The 22557-nt window shown below is 42.1% G+C and overlaps 1 protein-coding gene across 1 annotated transcript in view; it reads left to right on the top strand.

The window, feature by feature from the left end:
- LOC125095382 (nebulin-like) overlaps positions 1-22557 on the top strand; it is a 34471-nt gene that overhangs the window by 3059 nt on the left and 8855 nt on the right. The window contains 9 exon segments of the mRNA XM_047721712.1: positions 2043-2084; positions 3635-3856; positions 5880-5987; positions 6462-6566; positions 7233-7337; positions 7957-8061; positions 13744-13848; positions 20925-21029; positions 21663-21770. Coding sequence (XP_047577668.1) covers positions 2043-2084; positions 3635-3856; positions 5880-5987; positions 6462-6566; positions 7233-7337; positions 7957-8061; positions 13744-13848; positions 20925-21029; positions 21663-21770 — 1005 coding nt within the window.

Here is a 22557-nt window from a genome sequence, read left to right as displayed (position 1 = left end):
TTTATTCCTATTACTGCTTCTGGGTCTGACTAACAGGTTGCTAAACTGATAGACTTCTCACCAGGGAATGTTCAACCAAGGTCCCTCTGGCCTCAAAAAAGAGGCCGTGAAAAATGGAATGGTGGCAAATTTGACAAAATGGTCAAGGAAGAGTTCAAAGCCAGGAACTGGCTTGAAAAAGAGATCTTCTAGGGGCCTTGGACATCTAAATAAAATTGTACTATCACTCTCCTCAAACTTAAACTTGGATAGGAAGGAAAAGAAGCGAGGATGCACTAATTAGGGGCACAGCTCTAAAAGTGGGATTTGGCATATGAGTTAATGCCAACCATTTGGGTAGTGTTGCTTTTTTTATAAGCTTATTTCCAAGATACGTTTACCCATGGTGAGAGCCCAGGAAAGGTAAAACTGGATGGCTACCAAGAGCTGCTTACCCTTGGGTGCTAAGAAAATCCAAAATAGTTGTGAATCATTTGCTTTAGTTTAATACTTCCTTCCCAAGTCACTGATGTTTTGTGTGGCCAGAGGCATGGTTCTCTGTGGATCATGATCAAACAGTATTCCCTAAGTGTCCAAATGATATTTCCCGTGTGATGAAAGCATGGAAAAGAGAAAGTCTCTGTCCTGTGGAAGCTTATGGTTTCTCTTGCTATGCCTAAGGACATACAAATGGATATTAAATTTTATTTTTTTAAGATTTTATTTGTTTATTTAACAGAGAGGGAGCACATGCACACAAGCAGGGGGAGTGGCAGGCAGAGGAAGAAGCAGGCCCCCCCAGAGCAGGGGGAGCCCAATGCAGGGAACCATCCCAGAACCCCAGGATCATGACCCAAGCAAAAGGCAGCTACTTAACCGACTGAGCCAGCCAGGCACCCCTGGATAGTAGATTTTTAAATTAAAGGACTAGTGCAGAAGCAAAGAAAGTGCAAGAGTAAGGGACATTAGGTAAATTTTATATTAACCTTCCTGCAGATGAACTAGAGCCAGTGGCCTATCGGCAATGGTTAAATAACTTGATAAGGGCTCACTGAGCCAAGGGCAAAAGAAAGGAGGCCACCTGAGGGAAATTTTGTAGTTAGCGTTTTTCCCTCTCCCAGAGCATATGTTTTGATCACAGAGAAAAGAAAAATGAAGCCTACATTGATACACATTTTGTGAACCGAGAAAATGAGCCCAATGTTTCATTTTTTGTCCCTTTCCTTGGGTGCCTTGGCCTGAGTCTTTCGTTTTGCTTGCCCAGCTTTGCCGGGTGAGGCTGGGGGCAGGATTCCATTCCCTTTACGCATCTGAAACAAAATGTCAGCCAGTTCCTGTCAGCTTCTATTTATTGCTGGTGATGTCAGAAGTAGAACAAAAGTAGGTTTGATTTCGGATCCAGCCTGCAAGTACCTCAGAGCCCTCAATTGCCAACTGTAGCCTCACTTTCCCACATCTTGTGCTGAGAGGTCCTCGCATTTCTCCTTCTCCCCTTGGCATTTGCAGACTTTCATCTTCGCATCCTTTCAGGACCATCATGCCATATACAGATGCACCCCTCACTCTGGAAGGGACTCTCGTTCTTAGTAATCAGGGGGACATAGGGGTCATTGAGATGTGTATAGGCTTTTGAATCTAGTCTTTCCATGACACAATCCAGTCAAGGAGTTCTATTTTGTTTTATTGTTAGTCACAAACTGGGTTATATCAAGTTCCCTTCTGCACAGCCCACATATTCAGGATATTGTTCTACTTTCTCTGCAAATTATGCCCTGGGTACCAGAAGAAAAGGTTTTGCTTGTCATAAGTAAAATAACTGCCGCTGGCAGAGAAACCGCTTCAGACCCTGTTCTCCTCACCCTGCATCTCCTTGCCTCATGGGATGGCATTCACGTTAGCTTCCCTGAAGTTTCACCAAGCTAAAATGGCTTCTGTCATGTACTTCCTTCCCACACTTAGTGCACACCAACTGGGCTGTAGTGAAATAGCCCTGTGGTTCAGCCGAGGCAGAGGAGAGGTGACTTCTGCTTTGTTCTCATGATTCCTTTGTGCTCTATTTGTAGTATTACACAGAGGAGACAGTCTATGAAGAGGTGCCGGGAGAGGTAAGACCCAGCCCATGTCCACATGAGCTGCATGCTGATGAAAGCAGTCAGAGCCTTCTCTCCTCACAGACTCCCAGGGCTACAGAGCTGGCGAAGGGAGAGTCTTGAGAGAGAATCAGTCACTTATATGTGCCTGGCTGCTGATGGTACAAGAATGAATGCTATCTGTTTAATAGGTTATGTCACTGTTTTTGCTATTCAGCATATCCAAAGTGTCTGGGGATGGTTTCCCCATTGTTCATGTGGTCTTTTTGGGGGTAGGTGGTACTCATCAAAATAAGTGGCTGTTTATCATTGGCTATCACCACTCTGTGACTGTACCAATTGCATGGCCTTGGACATGTGAGTTGCACAGCGACCCGCAATTTTATTGTTTAGAGTCGTAACTTGTGGGCCACCATCTGTGCCAACAGGGATGGCACCTCCAAGCCTTTGTCCCTGATGAGGCAATGAAATGTTACTTAGATTGTAGCACATAAGCCTTTCCCATGTGTATCCCAAGATGGTATTTTTTTAGGGTGAAATGTCTCACTCGTGCTTCCTTTTCTGAATGGAGCTGTTTCTCTTGAGCATGACAGTGATGGCTATCCCTGGAGCCTGCTCGAAGAGCTTGTGACTGCATGAAACCTAACATTTTAGATGCTGTAAATTGGTTAGTTTCTCACCATCAAGCATACATCAGTAACAATGGGCAGAAAACAATCTATTAGCAATGATCTGACAATGCTAGGGGAAGTTGTCCTAGACGTCTAATGCCCTTGTTGCTTTGGTTTCTCTTTACAAATCAATGCTAGATCTCGTCCATCAGTACAGAGGATATTTGCTGTGAAGGAACTCGTGCTACGACTTGGCTGCTTACCTTCTTTTCTTAACATACAGTATTTCTAACCTTGGACTAGACCTAAACTTTGGGCCTTAGTTTCTTCTACTATACAGCCTGTTGTAAGAAACCATAATCTCCCACCTACCACATGCATAGGACTGTTGTTAAGGAAAATTACCCCCTATGTTGTAGTCATTGCCCTTGTCCACCTAAGTAAGCATTTATTAGTGTACATGGCACTCAGGTTCATTATGGGACAAGCAACCCACTTTTTCTTAGACTCATTTAAAAGTGAACATGAAGTCAGGAAGTCAAGCTTTATTTGATCATCTTAATCTTTTGTTCTCTGATCCCAAGTTTGCTTTTACTCTACCCAAATGATTTAAGAAGATTTTAAATGTTTAAGAATATTGTATTTCTGATTTTTATCCAACCTGAAAGCATTTGGGTTCCTTTCTACACAAATGGAATTTCAAGGCACTGTGTAGCAAGTTAGGAAGGAGTAACGTTTTGACTACACACCCTCCTGAACAATCAGATTTACATAATGTGATGTACCTTCACTGGACGGAGTGTATGATGTCCTGCTTTGGTCTGTTTTAAACATGTAGAAGTTACAGGAGGGGTGGAAGTCTGACTTGTGATCTGAATAATGCCTGTATATCAAGATCACGCGATCACAGTTTTTACTTCCATAACAGTGTTGAACTGCGTGTCCCATTTTCAGACAATAACAGAAATCTATGAAACTACGACAACACGGACAACCACATCTGACTATGAGCAATCAGAACCTTCCAAACCCGCGTTGGCACAGCCGGTACCGGCACAGCCGGTCGCCGCCAAGCCAGTGGAGAGGAAGAAGGTTATCCGGAAGAAACTGGATTCTTCAAAGTTCATGACTCCCTACATTGTACATAGTCAGAAAATGCAGGAACTCTTTAGCCCAGTAAGTTTCAAACAACTTCTGCTAATCTGGTTTTATTATTGAGAAAGTACTGAATCTCAACCAGCTGTTTTTGGCGCCCGCTGAATTTTGTTTCTCAGCCTTGTGTGAGACAAAGACTTCCCTGCAGAAATATAAGCTCTTGTGACTCTTGAATTTTCCTCTCATGTAATTCACTGGCACTGTTGTAGCATCAGAGAAAGCATCCTTACTGCAATTATTGCCACAAAATAAGCAGGAGGCCAGTCACAAAGCATTTATTGGTATTTAATCAAAATTTGTTAGCCAGTCTAGAATCATGAAGTCATAAATAGAGTTGAAATCCATTCACAGAAGCTAAATAACATCTATTTAAACTGTGTCTGAGCAGAATGCCCCTTATCCAGATACTTAACAATATGTAAAAAGGTCTTCAAGAGCTGTACGATGAAGAAGTGTAGTTTAGAAAACCAGGATCACACTAAGAGCTCATCCGAAATGAGGATCGGAATGTTTGACTATATCCTAGAACAGCGTTTTGTTTGTTTGTTTGTTTGTTTTGTCTGTTTGATTTTTAAGATTTTATTTATTTGAGAGGGAGAGAGAAAGAACAGGCAGGGGGTGGAGAGAGGAAGAAGCAGGCTTTCCACTGGGCTTGATCCCAGGACCTTGGGATCATGACCGGAGCCGAAGGCAGATGCTTAACCAACTGAGCCACCCAGGCGCCCCCAGCTCCGTGGTTTTTAACTGTGGCTGCACATCAGAATCCTCCAGGAGTTTTAAAGCTACTGATACCTAAGCTGTTCTGGTTTAATCAGTCTGAGGTTGGGACCTGTGTAGGAAGATTTTTAAAAGCTGCCTGGCTTTGAAAATGTGAAGCTCTGGTTGAGAATCACTGCTGTTGAAGGTCCCTGGTCCTTAAATTTCCATGTACAGTTAGACTGTAACAATTTATACTGATTGGCAGCAGATTGAGACCCATTTGAATGGATCTCATTTGTGGAGTGTCCATGCAAGCTGATGTCTCACTAGGTGGCCTGATTGCACATCCTCTGGGAGCTTGGAAAAAATGAAAAGCAGCTCATGGGAACATTGAATTATATAGGCCTAAGGACTTAAGTCAAAAGCATCCCATTGTGATTGGTCAGTAAATGGCCATGTTTGGTTTAGTGTTAACTTCTGGGGACTATTTGGTCAATTTCCAGGTCAGATTCTTGAATGGTCTAAAACCTAGTTTCCTAAGGCTTTGAGCTCTAAAAACAAGATTATCTTGCCTCCTTTATCATTGCAGTATTCAATAATAACAGAAAATTTTTTTTTGTCTGTTTAGTGCCATAAAATCTCATAAATTCTGATGATAATACCTAGAATTTCTGATAGTCTGAAGAAAATGTTGGCAAAGGTTTGTAGTATTTTTAAAGTGGTTAGTGATAAAATCAAGAGTATAATTTAGATTGTTGACTACATTTAGGGGTACCATTGAAGCATTAATAATGATAAATTATGCACATTGTTATTAAGGCAAGAACTCATTGTATATTTAGCGGAAATAATGAAATTGCATTCCTTTTCAAAATACTCCATAATTCAGACTTTCCATTAATTCAGCTGGTGTCTCAGCTATAGAAACCATTAAGATTTAGCTACAACTTCTGAATTGAATATTTTTGCATTGTATTAGCAATTAAATCTTTTCAGATAATTTCTATATTTATTTTCTAAAATTATTGAGGTTTGGGCTTTTTATGTGTGCATTCAGACAATGAAAACATTGAGAGAATCATTTTAGGGCATTTTCAAGACAATAGTCTGTAATAGAATTTCTACTGTCTCAAGTATCTAACCATGTTTAGGAAGAACAATTAACAAATCTATTTTAGTTTTTGCTGAGAATTGGACAAGGGACAAAAAGAAAGCTGTTATAACTGATAATTGTTAGAACTTACAGGATTTTTTTTTTTTTTAATCAGAAGGGAGTGAATGTATTGCTTGAAATTTCTGCTGCTGTCTTGTCAGGTTTTAGGCTAATATCTGATATTATTTTCAGAATAAATACAAGGAGAACTATGAGAAAGCAAAAGGACAGCCATACGCCATCACAACTGATACCCCAGAACTTCGCCGGATCAAGAAAGTGCAAGATCAGCTCAGTGAGGTGGGCTGCATTTCTAAAATAAAGGCGAGACATGTCAAAAACATGCCCATCGCTGGGAATTGAGGGCTTTAATGGGTATCGAGAAAAAGAAGAGTCGAATTACTATGAGCCAGTCCAGAAATATAGAGGAAGTGTTGGCTCAAGATTGTGCGGCTCTAAATGCGAACCCCAAGAGCTATCTAAAAGCTTGGCTTAGCAAGTGAGCAAGAGATGATATGAGATGGGAAATTCGAGTTCACTGTGGTCCTCCTCGGAGGAGTGCAGGGAGGCTGAAACTCTGCCAGGAAAGCAGATATGCAGGGAATGTAGGGGCTCTGCAGACCTTTGGAGATGGCAGTTTTTTTCCTAAAATGTAGGAACTTTGCTTTGCGGAACAGACAGTGAGTCGTCAGGTTAATGCTCTTGGGTTATAGATTTCCTTTACTATACTCATGTGGGCATGCCTGTCATGAACTCTGTGCATTATTTCTGCAGGTTAAGTATAGAATGGATGGCGATGTTGCTAAAACTATATGTCACGTAGACGAAAAAGCAAAGGACATTGAACATGCAAAGAAAGTGTCGCAGCAAGTCAGTAAGGTGAGGTCATGGTGTGGATGGCTGGGATGCTGAAGAGCATGTAGGTGACCTCTACCTGGCCGTAGAGGAGAGAGCTGGACAGGCCTAATCCTGCTCGCCAGTCTCCCTTGAATCAGGGGCATTGCGAGCTCACAGTGAGGGAGACCCAGGCTGCACGTGCGGCTTCGAGGCCACCGGATGACTGAAGTGGGCTGGAAGGCCTATGGTGGCCTGAAAAGGCAGGCCCAGTGTTGCCAGAGTCTCTTACTTATTTTTAAACCAGTCAGCTTAATTTTTATGAGAAATCCTCAAATTTCAAATGTAAGCAACTAATTTAAAACATTATAAAAAATACCATGTAAGTCTAAAGGAACATGTCCACTCTCCCGATTCAGCCAATGGCCAAGAGGTTTGCAGCCTTTGAAAGGAATCTATAGGAGAATCCTAATCATGATTTAGTTTAAAAAATCAGACTTTTCAAGTAAAAGCTTACCAGCCTAGGAAAAGTATTAATGGGACATTGATGTGGTCAATGTTTTCCTAATTGATGCTAGTAACGCATGGGCACAAGGGCAGCCTTGGTGTGAGTACACTTGGAATGTGAAAGACTTCACAGCTCTCTGTTCTCTATACCCTCATGCCCTTCAGGAAGACACGAACCACTGGTCCTCTGCTCTTTCTGTCTAGGTTTTATACAAGCAGAACTGGGAGGACACCAAGGATAAGTACCTGCTTCCCCCTGATGCCCCTGAACTTGTCCAGGCAGTTAAGAACACAGCCATGTTCAGTAAGGTAAGGGCTTCTGCTCTGTTACTGCTTCTCTCCTTCCCCCACAAAAATCTGAGCAATACCCAGTCCTCTTGATGACCTGGAATGCTCACTTTTTGTGAGTATCCTTGAGCCATGTGGGTTGCAGGGATGGAGGTGGGCAGGGAGGAAAGCTCTTGAGTAAAGTGAAGGAGAGGGTCTTGGGGGGAAGCTAAGCAACATGGGGAGAATAAGTAGGGGAGAATGAAGATGCACCTGGGAACTGGCTCTCAAACCTTGGGTTACACTTGGCGTATTTCTGGCTATCACTCTTATTAAATGTTTGTTTCATGATAGAGACCATGCAAAGTACCTCCTGGCTCCTTACACTTGCATTAGTCCTTGTTTTAGGAAGCAGGTACAGTCCCAGAGAGGAGATGAAACAAAATCAGACACATCCGCCCTTGTGAAAATAAGATTTGTCAAAAGAAAAGGACTAGCTATTAATAAATATGACTTGGACTAAGTGGAGAGGGGGAGGTTATCTGCAGATTCCTTTTACCTTGCCTATTTCTTCTTGCTACTGATGGATAAATTCAAAATTGTGTATTTTGTTTAAGTGGGAGCTCACTTTCTCATAATTTTTCTCCCTTTTCTGACTTAGAAACTGTACACTGAGGACTGGGAAGCTGACAAAAGCTTGTTTTACCCATACAACGATAGCCCAGAGCTGAGAAGGGTGGCCCAAGCCCAGAAAGCCCTCAGTGACGTAAGTCAAGTGCAGTCAACATTGTTGGGGAGTGTGGTATCGGGACACCTCAAGTTATGTCTTCTGGCCAGATGTTCATTGCAATTTTTCAAAAAGGCTAAATATCATTATAGCAGATGAATCTGTCTAGAATCATTATGATGTCTTAACTAGACATCATATTATAATTTAGACTTAATTTAACAGTCTTGTTTTTTTTATTAGGTGAAGAACCTGAGTCTGAGACCACATAGGTCGTTAGTGGCAAAGCCCAGATTAGAACCTTGGTCATGTGATCCCAAGTTCTTTCCACTGTCTCATGTGCCCTCTGTTTCCTTGGCTGGAGTTGAAGTTTTTTTTCTGTGACAATAGAGTGACATTTAAAAAATCCTTTGGGCTCATAGACACTTTCTCAAATATATCAAGTGAAAAATGTTATTGAAGGCTTTTGATTTGCTATCCTAATTATAAAGTCTGAATTGTGGTGTGTCGCCCCTTTTCCACATGGAGTGACACACTTGTCCAAACATGTTTGTGTAGTTCTCTCACAAAAATCTCTTGCCATCAGCTATGCATAGAGGATGTTTCAGAGTTCATAAAATGTCAGCAGTCCCCACTGGCCAGAATTTTAGTGTCTTCGACTTTGAAAACATTTTTTTTTTAAGATTTTATTTATTTGACAGAGACACAACGAGAGAGGGAAAACAAGAACGGGGAGTGGGAGAGGGAAAGGCAGGCTTCCTGCAGAGCAGGGAGCCCGATGTGGGGCTCGATCCCAGGACTGTGGGATCACAACCTGAGCTGAAGGCAGACACTTAACCAATTGAGCCACCCAGGCACCCTTGAAAACCATTTTTTTAGAGGGACTTAGCAGGCCTAGTTGAGTCCCTATGTTGAAAGCACCAGCAGCAGTAGAGAACTCCACTTGATTCTAACAGTTGCCCTTGTTTTGAGGAGTTTTATGTCTTGATCCCTGGATTTGCTAGAGTCTGTATTGAAAATCCAGACCAATGCTCTTTCTTGTCTTCAGGAAAACACTGTTTTATAAAACAACAAGTTGTTTTTCCTTCAGTTGTCAACCAGACCCCTCAAACCTCTAACATTCACTGTGGACTTAACAAGTCATTTGGTGTCTTGAAAATTACTAGGATTTATTTCTAATGGATCTTAGAATCTTACCTTGCCCTGTACTGGAATTATGCATAATCATTTGATGGTGTCTCCAACTTTTGAGGTCTTAATCTTTTATCGCCTCTCACTCTATATCATTTGCAAATTTAGGGGACATATTTCTATCCTGGTTTTCATACAGTTGATTAAAATATAGCTTAGGTGTACTCCTGTTTTTCCATAGAGTAGGTTAAAAAATAAAGAAGCCATAACAAAATTTTAAGTCTATCTAGTACGGTACTGGTTTTAATGTATAGGGACCTACTGGTTCTCTTTTAAGTTAGTTTTTTGGTTCTGTATGTCATGAACATATAATATTGTGTAACCTTTATCAAGTGATCAGTAGTTACTTGTTGAAAGTCCATTATGCATACATAGCTAGTGGGATAGAAAGGTATGACAAGAAGTTTTCATCCTTTCCCTTGAGACTTTATAATCAGATAAGATGAAATTGTTATATATTAAACAATAAGAAAAAAATTTTCAAAAATTTTAGAAAGCAAATTCTACAGTCTAATACTTGCTGAAAGACAGGGCACATGCAAGTAATTAGAGAAGGCCATGTGGAAGTGGCAATCCCAAGGGAAGGGGCGAACAGGAAAGGCGTTTCAAGGAGAGAATACCCTTGAACAAAGGAATAGTGGTGAAATCAGTCTGGAGGGGACAAAGAAAGTGAATGTTGTGGGTGCCTAGTTAGGAGGGTACTTTTAAGAAACTGGTAGCAGGACCTTGAAAATCAGACAAAATATTTCTGATGTGATATGGTAGTCCATAAGAGATACCATGTGATTTTTGGAGGGGAAAACAATATGGTAAAAAGTAGCATTTGGAAAAAATCTGAAGGACAAAATAGAAGATTGGGACTGGGAAAAATTGTGATCATTTGAAGAAGATTGTTTTAGTAATACAGAGAGACCAAAGGGATGACAGGGACAAAGGAGAGGAAGAAAGGAATCTGAAGGTAATAAGTATTTTAAAAGGGTTAAGGACATTGGATATTGGAGATGAAGGAGTGAGGGGACCCATAGAGGAGTTTATGAGGAAGTCTGGTAGTCTGGGCATATAGGGCTACAACTCGTAATGGAGCACTAATGAATAGAGAAACAGAGTTAAGATGATGGAACATTCTGATCAAGGCATTTTATGGATAAATCAGAAATTCATTCTATTGCATAGGTGTGAGAACAGGACAAGAAATGAATATTTGAGAGTCTTCAGAATAAAAGGGACAGCTGAAGATGTGAAACTGTATGAGGGAGGCAGAACAGCATATGGCCAAGAGCAGAGTTTTGGATGACGCCCATACTTAGGACACCTGGAAAGGAGCCAGCAAAAGAATGAGGGAACAAACTGTCAGAGAAGTTGAAGGAGAACCAGGAAATGCCATGTCATGTAAGCCTAGGAATAGGTTTCCAAGAAGACACTTAATCTCCGCATGTCTCCCTTTCTTCATCAAATGGAGAGCTGGGGGGTTACCTCCGTGTCACTCTAGTGCTATGGACTCTGAACAGTTAAGGTTGACCCTATTTTTTGAGATCTCTCAGTAGAATCCATAATGGAGAATATATAATAATGAAGTAGAATCTTCCCATCCTTCCTCAGAATAACTTGGCAGTTAAGATAGGGCTTTTAATTTTTTTTTTTTAAAGATTTTATTTATTTGACAGAGAGAGAGAGATCACAAGTAGGCAGAGAGGCAGGCAGAGAGAAAGAGGGGAGGAAGCAGGCTCCCTGTGGAGCAGAGAGCCCGATGCGATGCGGGGCTCGATCCCAGGACCCTGGGATCATGACCCGAGCTGAAGGCAGAGGCTTTAACCCACGGAGCCACCCAGGCACCCCTAGGGCTTTTAATTTAATTGCAGGTTATGCACCAAGTATCAGATTACCAACGTGCCTATTAATACTGTTGTCCGTACCATGAACTTCTACAATTTTTGGGCACAGAGCCCCAAGCAGGCTTTTGTTCACAGAACATAATGCTGGGTAGGCATGTAGATTTCAAACCAAGCACTTGGGTTTGGAAGCTTTCTCTCCCTCTCCTGCACCTTTTTCCTGTTTCTCTGAAACCTACTTACCATGTTTTTCTTGCTATCTGAGCAAAGACCAAATAATTTTGCAAATACCAAGAGAGTCTTTAAGTTGATCCAGAGTGTAGCATTCTAACTAGACAGAATTCTGAACAAGGTTCCTGAGAAATTAGGACTTCTAGATCTGATTTCTCTGAAATTTTTGACAGGATGTCATACTTAGGAAGCATTTCTCCTGACAGGACGTTTCTTACTCTCTGAGGACTTAGCCAGCCATAGAAAATACCAGTCGCCCTGTGCCTAAAATAAAGTCTACACTACTTAAAGCTTGAGCAGTGGAATAAATATAAATGCATTTTAAAATTAGTGTTTTGTATCCCGCATTGATTTAATGTTCATAAAAGCTTTTGTTACAGACAGTAGGTAGATATTATCGGGTTAAGTCATAGTTAGACTTGGTTAAAGCATGAAGATGATGACTGGGACCTTGGAACTGTCCAGCCTCTTTCTTGACAGTGTAAAGAAGAATACCTCCATGTGGAAGGAGAAATAATTTGTTCAAGTCTCGCAACTGAGTAGTAGAAAAGTTGGGATGATAAGCCATCTCTTGAGATTTCCCCCATGCCCTCAGTATATAGAAGACACATTGAGAATTCAGTCATTGAACCTTTGCTCTGGTCAGATTCTGTGTTAACCACAAGGGCTCCCAGATGAGAGGTTGTGTTTTCTGGCCTCGCAGAGCTCACAGTCCAAGGATGGACAGATAGGTAAACTACGGATCATAGTGTCATCCAGGAATTCCTTTAAAGGAGACAAGTGCCAAGTTGAGTGAGGTCCCAAGAGAAAGGTCCTCAGGTCCGGGAGGGCTCAGAAGGGGAGACAGTTGCTTGTCCTGAGCCGTGGAGAATGAGCAGCAGTTTGCAGGCAGATGAGAGCCTGGAGATGGGGCCTGCCAGGGAAAAGGGAACAGCAGGTGAGAGGTCCAGAGGCATAAGAGGCTTTCATGTGTCTGGGGATCTACAAATAGTTCTGCATTTTTTGGAGGCAGAGGTCAAGGTTGGTGGAAAAAAGGCCTGAGTAGTCAGTGAAGGAAAAAAGGAGGGCAAGAGTGAAGGGGTTTCATGACTAATGGACACATACTTTCCAACAAGAGACGTCTTTAATAGGCAAAGGGAAGTTGCTCATGAAGGAGCAGCTGAAGCTGTCAAAGAAAAAAAAAAAAAGAAGAGGTAACGGATGGAGCTGGGTACAGAGGGATGCTGGAGGGAACAGCAGTGAGAATGCAGGGGTTCTGCCCTGCAATGGCTGCTTCTCTGAGCCACACAGTAGTGGGGAAGGGCAGGGATGAGTACAGGGAAAGAGAAGTGGATATATAGCGTTTCTTTATGAAAGAGGCAGCTGAGAGTTGACTGGGGGCCTAAGGACGGTCTTGGGGTTTAACATTAGCCACTGTGAGCAGAGACTGAGCAGAGATGCATAATGGGATGTTCAAGCTCCCTTGAAGGCAATATGGCAATTGGTTACCATAAATTCCGAGTATTGGGCACAGAGTCCCAAGCAAGCTCTTATTCACAGAATGTATCACTGGGTACACACCTAGCCTTCAGGCTAAGGGCTTAGATTTGAGAGACTCCCTTTTCCACTTCTGTACCTTATTCCAGTGGACCTTTTAGTTGTGCTTGTTGCATTGTCATTATCCAGTCAGTAGAATTGGGTGGTTTTCTTCAGTAGCACTCAGCGTCCTGGATATAAGCAGAGGAAGTATGCCGCTGAGTTGATTCAGAGCTAGGGTTTTGGTAGCTGGTGTGATATAAAGACAAGAGGTTGGGGAACACCTGGGTGGCTCAGTCGGTTAAGTGTCTGCCTTCAGCTCAGGTCATGTTCCAGGGTCCTGGGATCGAGTCCCTGCTCAGTGGGGAGTCTGCTTCTCCCTCTCTCTCTGCCTGCTGCTCTCCCTCTTTATACTCTCTCTGCCAAATAAATAAGATCTTAAAAAAAAAAAGATTTATTTATTTGATAGAGACACAGTGAGAGAGAGAACACAAGCAGGGGGACTGGGTGAGGGAGAAGCAGGCTCCCCAGAGAGCAGGGAGCCCAATTCGGGACTTGATCCCAGGACCCTGGGATCATGACCTGAGCAGAAGGCAGACACTTAAAGGCTGAGCCACCCAGGTGCCCCTAAATAAAATCTTAAAAAAAAAAAGAAAAAGCGTAGTTTCAATTATAAATCATGGCATAGAGACAAACGGAAGGAAACATCTAAGGTTAATAGTCATGGTGAAGAGGGAAGACTTAACGAGGTAGAAATCACTAGTAATACTGAGAGCAAAGGCGTGTCAAATCTGCAAGGATATATCCCTGTTACATGATACACTAAAGTTCAAAACTTCAGATACAAATGAAAACCTAGTCCTTTTTTTTTTTTTTTTAAAGTCCAACAAATGGATTCTGGGGTGTAGAATAATTTTCTGTGGCTCACGAGCATCCCCATCTTTTATTTCGTCAGATTGCCTACAAAAAAGGTCATGCTGAACAGCAGTCTCAATTCACGACGCTGCCGGACCCTCCGGATATAGAATTTGCTAAGAAAGTGACCAATCAAGTGAGCAAGGTAAGTAAATAGGGCTGGGCCACTCTCTGCCTTGAAACTTCTGGCTTAATCCTCTCAAATCTCAGAGAAAGTAAGGGGAACCCGAAGACCCAACACCAACACGGAGAGTTGTTTTGCAATAGGACCCTAAAAAGTCTACCTTGAACCCGGTACCTCCATTAACACTGTGGGGCCATGTTCATAAATGTGCAGCCCACTTAAGGACTCAGTGATTGGTAAATGGGAAAGCTGCATTTTAAGAACAGAAGCTATGTCCTGATGTCATTTAACATTGTGACTTAGGGAAGTGCTACTAACCGAGAACTGAGTCACCACACATTTTCTTGGAGGATCTGATTGTCTTAATTCAGTGTGAAGACCTGATAGGCTTTAATGCTCTCTGTCAGACATGGAGAAAATAAGAATGCATGAGTGATCTCTCAGACAGGGCTTAGTGTGACAGCTGGGGACAGTGCACCTCATAGCTTTTAAGGCCCAGGAAAATGGCTTAGTCTGTCTATATTTAGGCTGGTAAACTAGCTCTGTGGAATGCAGGCCTCCCAGAGAATGCCGAGAGACAGATATTCAGCTGATGACCAGACCCATGCTAAAGTCCTATTTTATTTAATTTATTTATTTATTTATAAAAAGATTTATTTATTTATTTATTTGACAGACAGATCACAAGTAGGCAGAGAGGCAGGCAGATAGAGAGAGAGAGGGAAGCAGGCTCCCTGCTGAGCAGAGAGCCCAAAGCGGGGCTCGTTCCCAGGACTCTGGGATCAGGACCTGAGCTGAAGGCAGAGGCTTTAACCCACTGAGCCACCCAGGCACCCTCTAAAGTCCTATTTTAAATTGGTTTGTATCGGGCCACTTTCTCCTGGGATACTGCTCTTTTTAAATACTTTTTGTTGCCCTCCGTGGAGTTCAGTCCCAATTTGGTCTACTGCTTGAATCTTGGTGGAACCTCAAGGTTTCTATCTTATTTAGGTATTTGGTGGGAAAGGATGTCTCTGAGAAAGGAGAAGGAAGAAAAATTATGAAAGATGAAGTTTATTCAGTGATGTTTTTGATGTCTGATGTTGCAGACTACTAACTATAACCAAGGGCTTATTTGGATGATAGAGCTGATAAGTACAGTAAATTTTCACTAACAGGAATGCCATGACCCTGGAATTTCCCCAGGGCCAAGCAGAAATGAACTTTAGAACGGTCCAGAAAGAGCTGGTCTGCTGAAAATATTCATACTTAAATAAGATTAGGGAACAAGGATCACTGATCTTTTTTTGAAGAAAATGTACAACCCTCTTTCAAATGGTCATTTGGAAAACAAATCTATTTTTAATTTTTATTTAAAGCATATTTTAAATGATATCTTACTAATGCAGCACACTTAGCTTATTTGAGGGTGCAATGTGGGTACTTGAACATGATAAAAAAAAATGCCTTTTTTTTTTTTTTTTAAAGATTTTATTTATTATTCGACAGAGACCAAAAGTAGGCAGAGAGGCAGGCAGAGAGAGAGGGGGAAGCAGGCTCCCTGCTGAACAGAGAGTCTGATGCGGGCCTCGATCCCAGGACCCTAAGTCGTGACCTGAGCCAAAGGCAGAGGCCCAACCCACTGAGCCACCCATCTCTGTAATCAATCTCCACTAATTTAGACATGCCTGTTAGTCTAGAATTGTACTCCTCGATGTAGTGGCCATCATCCACATGTGACCACTGAGCATTTGAAATGTGATTATATAAACTGAGGGTCCTATATGCATGACATAGACAGTGGGTCTTCAACAATTAGGATAAAAAGAATATAAAATAGCTCATAATTTTCATATTGATTGCACATTGAAATCATTTGTTGGATCTATTGGGTTAAGTAAAATATATTATTAAAATTAATTTCACACCTGTTCCTTCTTGCATTTTAAAAATTGGCTACTAGAAAATTTACAGTTACAGTGGTGGCTTGCATGAGGTGCCTGTTGGACTGTACCACTCCAACCAGATACGGTGGCGTCATTGGACATTTCAATGGGTTTGCCATTGTGGAATAGCAATATGAGCCAAGGGAAGATGGCTGTGGATGAAAGTCACTAGATTTGGCTGTTCATCCCAGTCTTACCCAAATTACAAGTTTTTAATGGCTGCTGGACATCTAAAACAATACTCACTTTGGGAAGAAATACTTGTGATTGGTAGCAGTCCATCCAACCACAGACCATCCAATAAGAGGACTAGAGCTGGGGGTGGAGGAGAGAGAGGTGATTTAGCTGTGGGACTTGCCTCCGTCCTCTTGAAGTGTTCCCCACCATCATGGGCTTTGATCCACGTTTCAGTATCCTCATTTCCTTGCTCTCCAACATGGGTAAAACCTCCTTGATCTACTCCCTCTTAGGTATTCAAATCCAGCATTTCCTTGTCTGTGTTTCCCAGATCCATCCCTTTGTCTTCCAGCCTTCAGTTCATGTTTGTTTGTTTGCTTGTTTTTAAAGATTTTGGTGATTTATTCGGGAGAGAGAGTAAGAGCATGAGAGGGGAGAAGGTCAGAGGGAAAAGGAGATTCCCCACAGAGCCGGGAGCCCGATGCAGAACTCGATCCCAGGACTCTGGGATCATGACCCGAACCGAAGGCAGAGACTTAAACAACTGAGCCACCCAGGCGCCTTCCATTCGTATGTGAATATGATGATTGTGTATCTGCAATGATTATATGGCTTATATATTGATTCTGTTGTTTACCAGCTTTCTTTACTGGATCTGTCAGAATCCGTTCTCTCACTTTTCTCTTTGGCCAAAGCCACCAGCTCCACGGCAGCACTTGTCTGGGCTCAGCTGCATTTTGTAGCTCTAACACAGATGGATAGGCAGGCAGGTGGTTCATATGAGCGAGCATTCTGGTGAGGTCACTGCGCACGCCACAGCCAGCTGGAGGTGGGCTTCTGAATACAAAACTGGGAAGTCCCTTTAGTCTCTCTGTGCTTGCCTCTCTGCTTCCTTCTAGATTCATAACGTGAGGAAAAATGTGAGATTCCAGGCTAGAATGTCCAGTGATAGCTCCCTGGGATCTAGAGTTGAAAAGAAGAGCTCTGTTTCCTTTACTTCTGTGTACACTCCTGCTACCAAATGGGTCTTGTACCACACTGACCAATTCTGACACCAACTCGGTGCCCTATTAATTCGCTTCAATTCTGACATTATCTACCTGGAATTAGCCTCAGATCTCACAGGTTAAGGGTTCAGACCCGCAAGACTGACCTTACTTCAGACAACTAGTCGTAAATCTGGACCTCCCATACCTCTGACTGACTGGCTTAAATTCAGGCTTCCCATGACCCCCTCCTCATATTTGATAATTTGCTAATAATTGGCTCACAGCACTCAGGGGAAACACTCTTATGTTTATTACATAACAGAGGCTACAGATGAACAACCGGGATAAAGAGGTACCTGGGGTGAGGTCCTGAAGGGTCCCAAGCACAGGACCTTCCATCCCTGTGGAGCTGGGGTATGCTCTATCTTAGTATTTCACTGGAATATTTTTAAAAACATCTTTCAGAAAATACTGCTGCACACCACAAAGATGCCAAGCTCTGATCTTCTAATACCGTGGAAGCTCCTCTATCACAAAGACTTAGGGAGAGACTTCCATTGATTCCATCAGAAGAGATTTGGTTGAGTTAGGAAAGTGGCCCTGGGGCCACTATGGGCAATGAAAATGTCAGTCGGGACCCCTCCAGCTGCGTGAGAGGATCGCGTTTCTGTGAACAAAGCTGTCCGAAGTCCTAGTATTTAGTAACTCACAGAAAGAATGAAGTGTGATTAACTAATAGGCTTTGTCGTCCTTCCATTTGATAACCACATCAGAACCGCAGATGCAGATGTGGAAAGTCGAAAATAAAGCCATGTGTTTAAGAAGGACATTAGGGTGTCTAGTTTGTGGCCCAATGCAAGCCTCTCAGCTCATTTCTGATGAGGAGGAGCTACGGTCTGAGGAAGCAATTTTACTGCATCTATCGACCTGCGGTTACTCTCTTGCCCACAGAAGGTGTTCCAGAGCTTGAACTGACCTCATGTGCTGTCCTCTGTTAAATGAACAAACACAGAATCCTAGAGAAAGTTAAATCCATTCTTGCTTCCAGGTTTCCATTGATTGACTTGGAACATGACAGTCGGACAGAAGGACTAGGGTGGAGCCGGAGGGAAGGTTGGGTGTGGGGCCCCTGGTACAGTTATCGTCTCTGTGTACCACGTAAACACTCAGGCCTTGCTGCCAGGCATGTAGAGTCAACCGCTTAGTGGACAGAGGAGGTCCCATGCAGACACATACCTCTCTCTTCCTCTCATTCCTCAAGCTGCAGGCCTTTATTCTTTCAACTCCTCTCCTACCTGTAAATGAAGGGGAAGGCCATAACTTTTTCAACAGTTAACAAGCTGCAGCCTCAGTCGCTTGTAGTGAAAATCTTCCCAGACCTGCGAGTAGTCAGGGGTGCATGGTGAGAGATCCACCTCCAAGCTGACCCATTTTAGCTACTGGCTCATGAAGAGAGAGAAGTCAGGGAGGACTTTGGGTGAGGGTGCTGGGGTCTTAAACTCTTGTTTTGCATCTTGTTTTATTTTACTTTTTTTTGGAGAGAGAATGTGTGAGTGGGGTAGGGCATCGGGAAGGGGCAGAAGGCAAGAGAGACCATCTTAAGCAGGCTCCATACCCAGTGTGGAGCCTGACTCAGGGCTCAGTCTCATGACCCTCAGATCATGACTGAGCCGAATCCAAGAGTCTGACATTTAGCCAACTAAGACACCCAGGCACCCCTGCATCTTGTTTTAATATCTTTTTAAAACAATGGGTATCTGTATCTTAATGTGAGAATTAATTTTTACTTAATTTTCTTTTAACAAATCTACATATGTGATTTTCTTATTATTTCTCCATAATGACTCCATGTTTGGACCTCATTAAGAATGTCTGCTACAGGGACACCTGGGTGGCTCAGTCGGTTAAACCTCTGCCTTCAGCTCAGGTCGTGATCCTAGGGTCCTGGGATGGAGTCCCACATCAGGCTCCTTGCTCAGTGGGGAGCCTGCTTCTCCCTCTGCCTATAGCTCCCTCTGCTTATATGCTCTGTCTTTGACAAATGAGTAAAATCTTAAAAAAAAAAAAAAAAAAAAAGAATACTGCCTTTTCAATTTTAAATTATATTACAAAGTTTTGGAGATGCATTGGGCTCTGTTTCCCCTACCCCCTAATATCAGAGTTGTTTTCCTTTGACACCAAGCAGAAGAATGGCAACACCCCCCCCCCCACCAAGAATGTAGATTGGAGATCTTAACCTGGGGTGCATGTAATTCAGGAATTCTCTGTGGGGCATCCGGGTGGCCCAGTCAGTTAGGTGTCTGCCTTCGGCTCAGGTCATGATCCCAGAGTCCTGTAATCCAGCCCTGCATCGGGCTCCCTGCTATGTGGGGAGCCTGCTTCTCCCTTTCCCACTCCCCTGGCTTGTGTCCATCTCTCACTATGTCTCTCTCTGTCAAATTAATAAAATCTTTAAAAAAGAAAAAAAGAATTCTCTAAGTTGTGTTTATGGGCATTTCATAGCTTTCTCAGATATCTGAAGAGGTCTAGTCCCCAAAAAGTTTAGAAATACTTCTATAGGCAATCAGCCAATCGAAAAATCCTTTTTGACTGAGTTAAGTCTGTTTTGATTGACTGAAGAGTTGACTACAATTTTTTTAAAGCTTCAAGAGAGGAGAGTACACATTAATTGGTACTTTAATGTAAATATTATCTCGACAAAGATTTCTATCAAAGAATACTCACACAATTTTCTCCAGTTTCTTACTCTGTTACACTATCAATGTTATCATCATAGTTGTTAGAGTTATCGTAGCCTGCATTTGCTTAGGACTCTTCAGGGTATGAACTTTTTAATCTTAATGTGGAACGTTGTTGGTGCTATGGTTGAGAACCCTGAAACTTGGAGAAGCTAAGTCACACCTTTGGTAATGTTAAGAGTCCAGTCTTGGGCCCAGAGCTTCTGGACTCAGGCCCAAGACTCAAAAATTTATAGTTATGAAAAACACTTGGCTATTGATTGGCATATTAAGCTCTTGAGAAGAAAGGGTATGTGCATTTGAGAAAGGATTGAGCATCCTTCAACTCATACTCACTAGTTCAACACATCACTCCTCCTTGGCACTGGTTCTATTAAAGGTATACCAGAAAGCAACGTTCTTTTCTCTTGAAGAGTATAGTAGGGGTGTAGGTGTGCAGAAACCTTGAGGCTCATTGGTTGTATCTGTTAACACATTTCCCAAGAAGGGGAAATTGCTGTAACCCAGCTCTGGCTTTGGCTTATATGCCCAGATTTGGGATTGAGTAATTTAATTTTATTTTAAGAACAGTATAAGGCCAAGGTAGTTTGAAGCCACATATCATTGACTCAGCTCAATTCAGTGTATTTGAGCATGCATTTATGAGGCCACTTGTACGTGCTGCAGTTTGTGTTAGATTCCGAGGATATAAACATAAAGAAGACGTAATTCCAGTCTTCTAGATGCCCACAGCCTGAAGTTCAGGTGGAGTGGTGTTTGGGAGTAAGATGGGGCAATTTTTGAATTGCTTGCCAGTTCTCATTAAAATTTCTTTAAGTCTCAACTGGAAAGACTTAAAATTATTCTGTAAGCCAGATTTTTGTATTGCTTTCTGGATAACTAGGAGTATTGGTAAAGCTCAGAAATAAGTTCATCTGGCATAGAAACCTGGGGTTGAGGGGTTTTATTATAACTCTGAAATATAAGTGGAGTATGCTTCTGAGTCTCCTACCTCAAACATCAGAGAATATCTGTAAGTTCTGAATGAACTAAGTCCCCAGATTCTACAAGAAGAGGGTCAATTATTACCTCTACCCACTGTTCAACTTTCTTGTTGACACTATGCTAGAAGGTTTGAAGACTTCTGTTAAGAACTTAAGAAGGGCCATAATCAAGATACCTTTTTACTTTAAAAGATGTTTTTTAAAGCTGCCCATTTATTACTTTTCTATCTTACTTGTCAATTTCTGTATTTCCTATATTTTGTCTTGTCTTCTTTTTTCTCGTAGCAAAAATACAAGGCAGACTATGAAAATAAAATCAAAGGCAAATGGAGTGAGACACCTTGCTTTGAAATTGCTACTGCCAGAATGAATGCTGATAACATCAGCACAGTAAGTAGGAAGAAATGGCCGGATGTTCTTAGGATGAAAGGTGACCCTTTCCTTTATAACTTCTAGTCCCCAACTATACCTGAAGGGGTACCAGAACATAAGAGTCCAGGTAGTGGACTCTTCTTGGGGACAAGACCTGTGTAGAGTTCCTAACCAGAAAGAAATCTCCCAGTCTTCCCTCCCTTTTGAGAAATACTGTTTTACTCAGATTACGTTATTCTTGCCTCAATTTTCATATGAACAGTAGGGTTTCAAAGTGAGTACAGGTTAAAGGGTCCCTTTTAAATTTATTCTTTGCCTGGGGAACCCAAACTACATTTATGAAACTGACTAGTTTCTTCCCAGAAATTCTTCACTGAAAAACTCTTTTCCTTTTCTTTGAAATTCTCTGCCCCTAGCCCTGGGAGCTCCTTCTTAGAGGGTAGTTTTCAGCCTCTTGCAATTGCTCTAAGTCTCAGTTAAGTTGCTAATTGTTTTTGTGATGGCCCTACCATCTCTCATTGTAACCTGATCTGCATAAGCCAAGAGGAATGGGGCTATGCGTAAGCTCTCCAAGTGGCCCCTGTTCCCCCGTGTGAACCCTAGCACAGTCTGTGCTCACAGCAGTTCTCCAGCATGTTTAATGTCTTACAGAGAAAATACCAGGAAGATTTTGAGAATATGAAAGACCAGATCTACTTCATGCAGACGGAAACACCGGAGTACAAAGTGAATAAACAAGCTGGGGTAGCAGCTAGCAAGGTATGGGGAAATGCTCTCATGTGTCATGATGGTCTTATTGGGGGTAGACTTTTTATAACTCTTAGTTTTGTAAGTAATGAAAAAAAAAAGTTCTTGGGCAACAACAAAAAAAGTACTTTGGGGTTATAAGGCTACCAAATTGTTGAAAAATTTTGCTAGTATGAGCATTAACAATACTTAAAGTACTATCTTTAATATTTCATAAAGGACCTTTTGATACCTGCAAGTAGAAAGGTTGTGCTCTCCAACAGAAGGACCCCCTCTAGAAAATACGATTGGCAAACTTCTCTGAATATGGACATTCCCACACTCATGATTATAATTTTTTAAATTTTCCTACTAATTGGTGAGAATCTGGTCACAGAGAAGATACAGAGATCCATGGATATGTTCATATACTCTATAGAGCAGACTTTGGTAAATAGATTCCTCAGCATTCTAGCACTAGAAAGCGTATAAACTTCAGAGCTAATCAGACTTGACTCAAATCCTGCCCTTGGCTCTGCTGAAGGAGTGAAAGCAAGAAGGTCTCATCACCTAGGAAGCTATTTCAGTCTCCAGGTGCAAGACAGTCATGTTTTGGATCAGGAGGAGAGCAGGGCAGGTGATGAGATGTACTTTGAAGGTAGAGCTGATCTGGTCTGCTGTTGGGTTGTTTGTGGGATATGGGAAGAAAGTTTGGGTCTAAGCAACTGCATGAATGGGATTTCCCTTTACAAGAGAGGGAAGAGTGTGGAAGGACTGGATAATCATTTTTGGAGGGGAGACATAGGCTCAGCTTCCAATA

Source organism: Lutra lutra, chromosome 3 (genome assembly GCF_902655055.1).
Source record: "Lutra lutra chromosome 3, mLutLut1.2, whole genome shotgun sequence".
NCBI lineage: Eukaryota > Metazoa > Chordata > Mammalia > Carnivora > Mustelidae > Lutra > Lutra lutra.
This window is presented reverse-complemented; position numbering and strand designations above follow the sequence as displayed.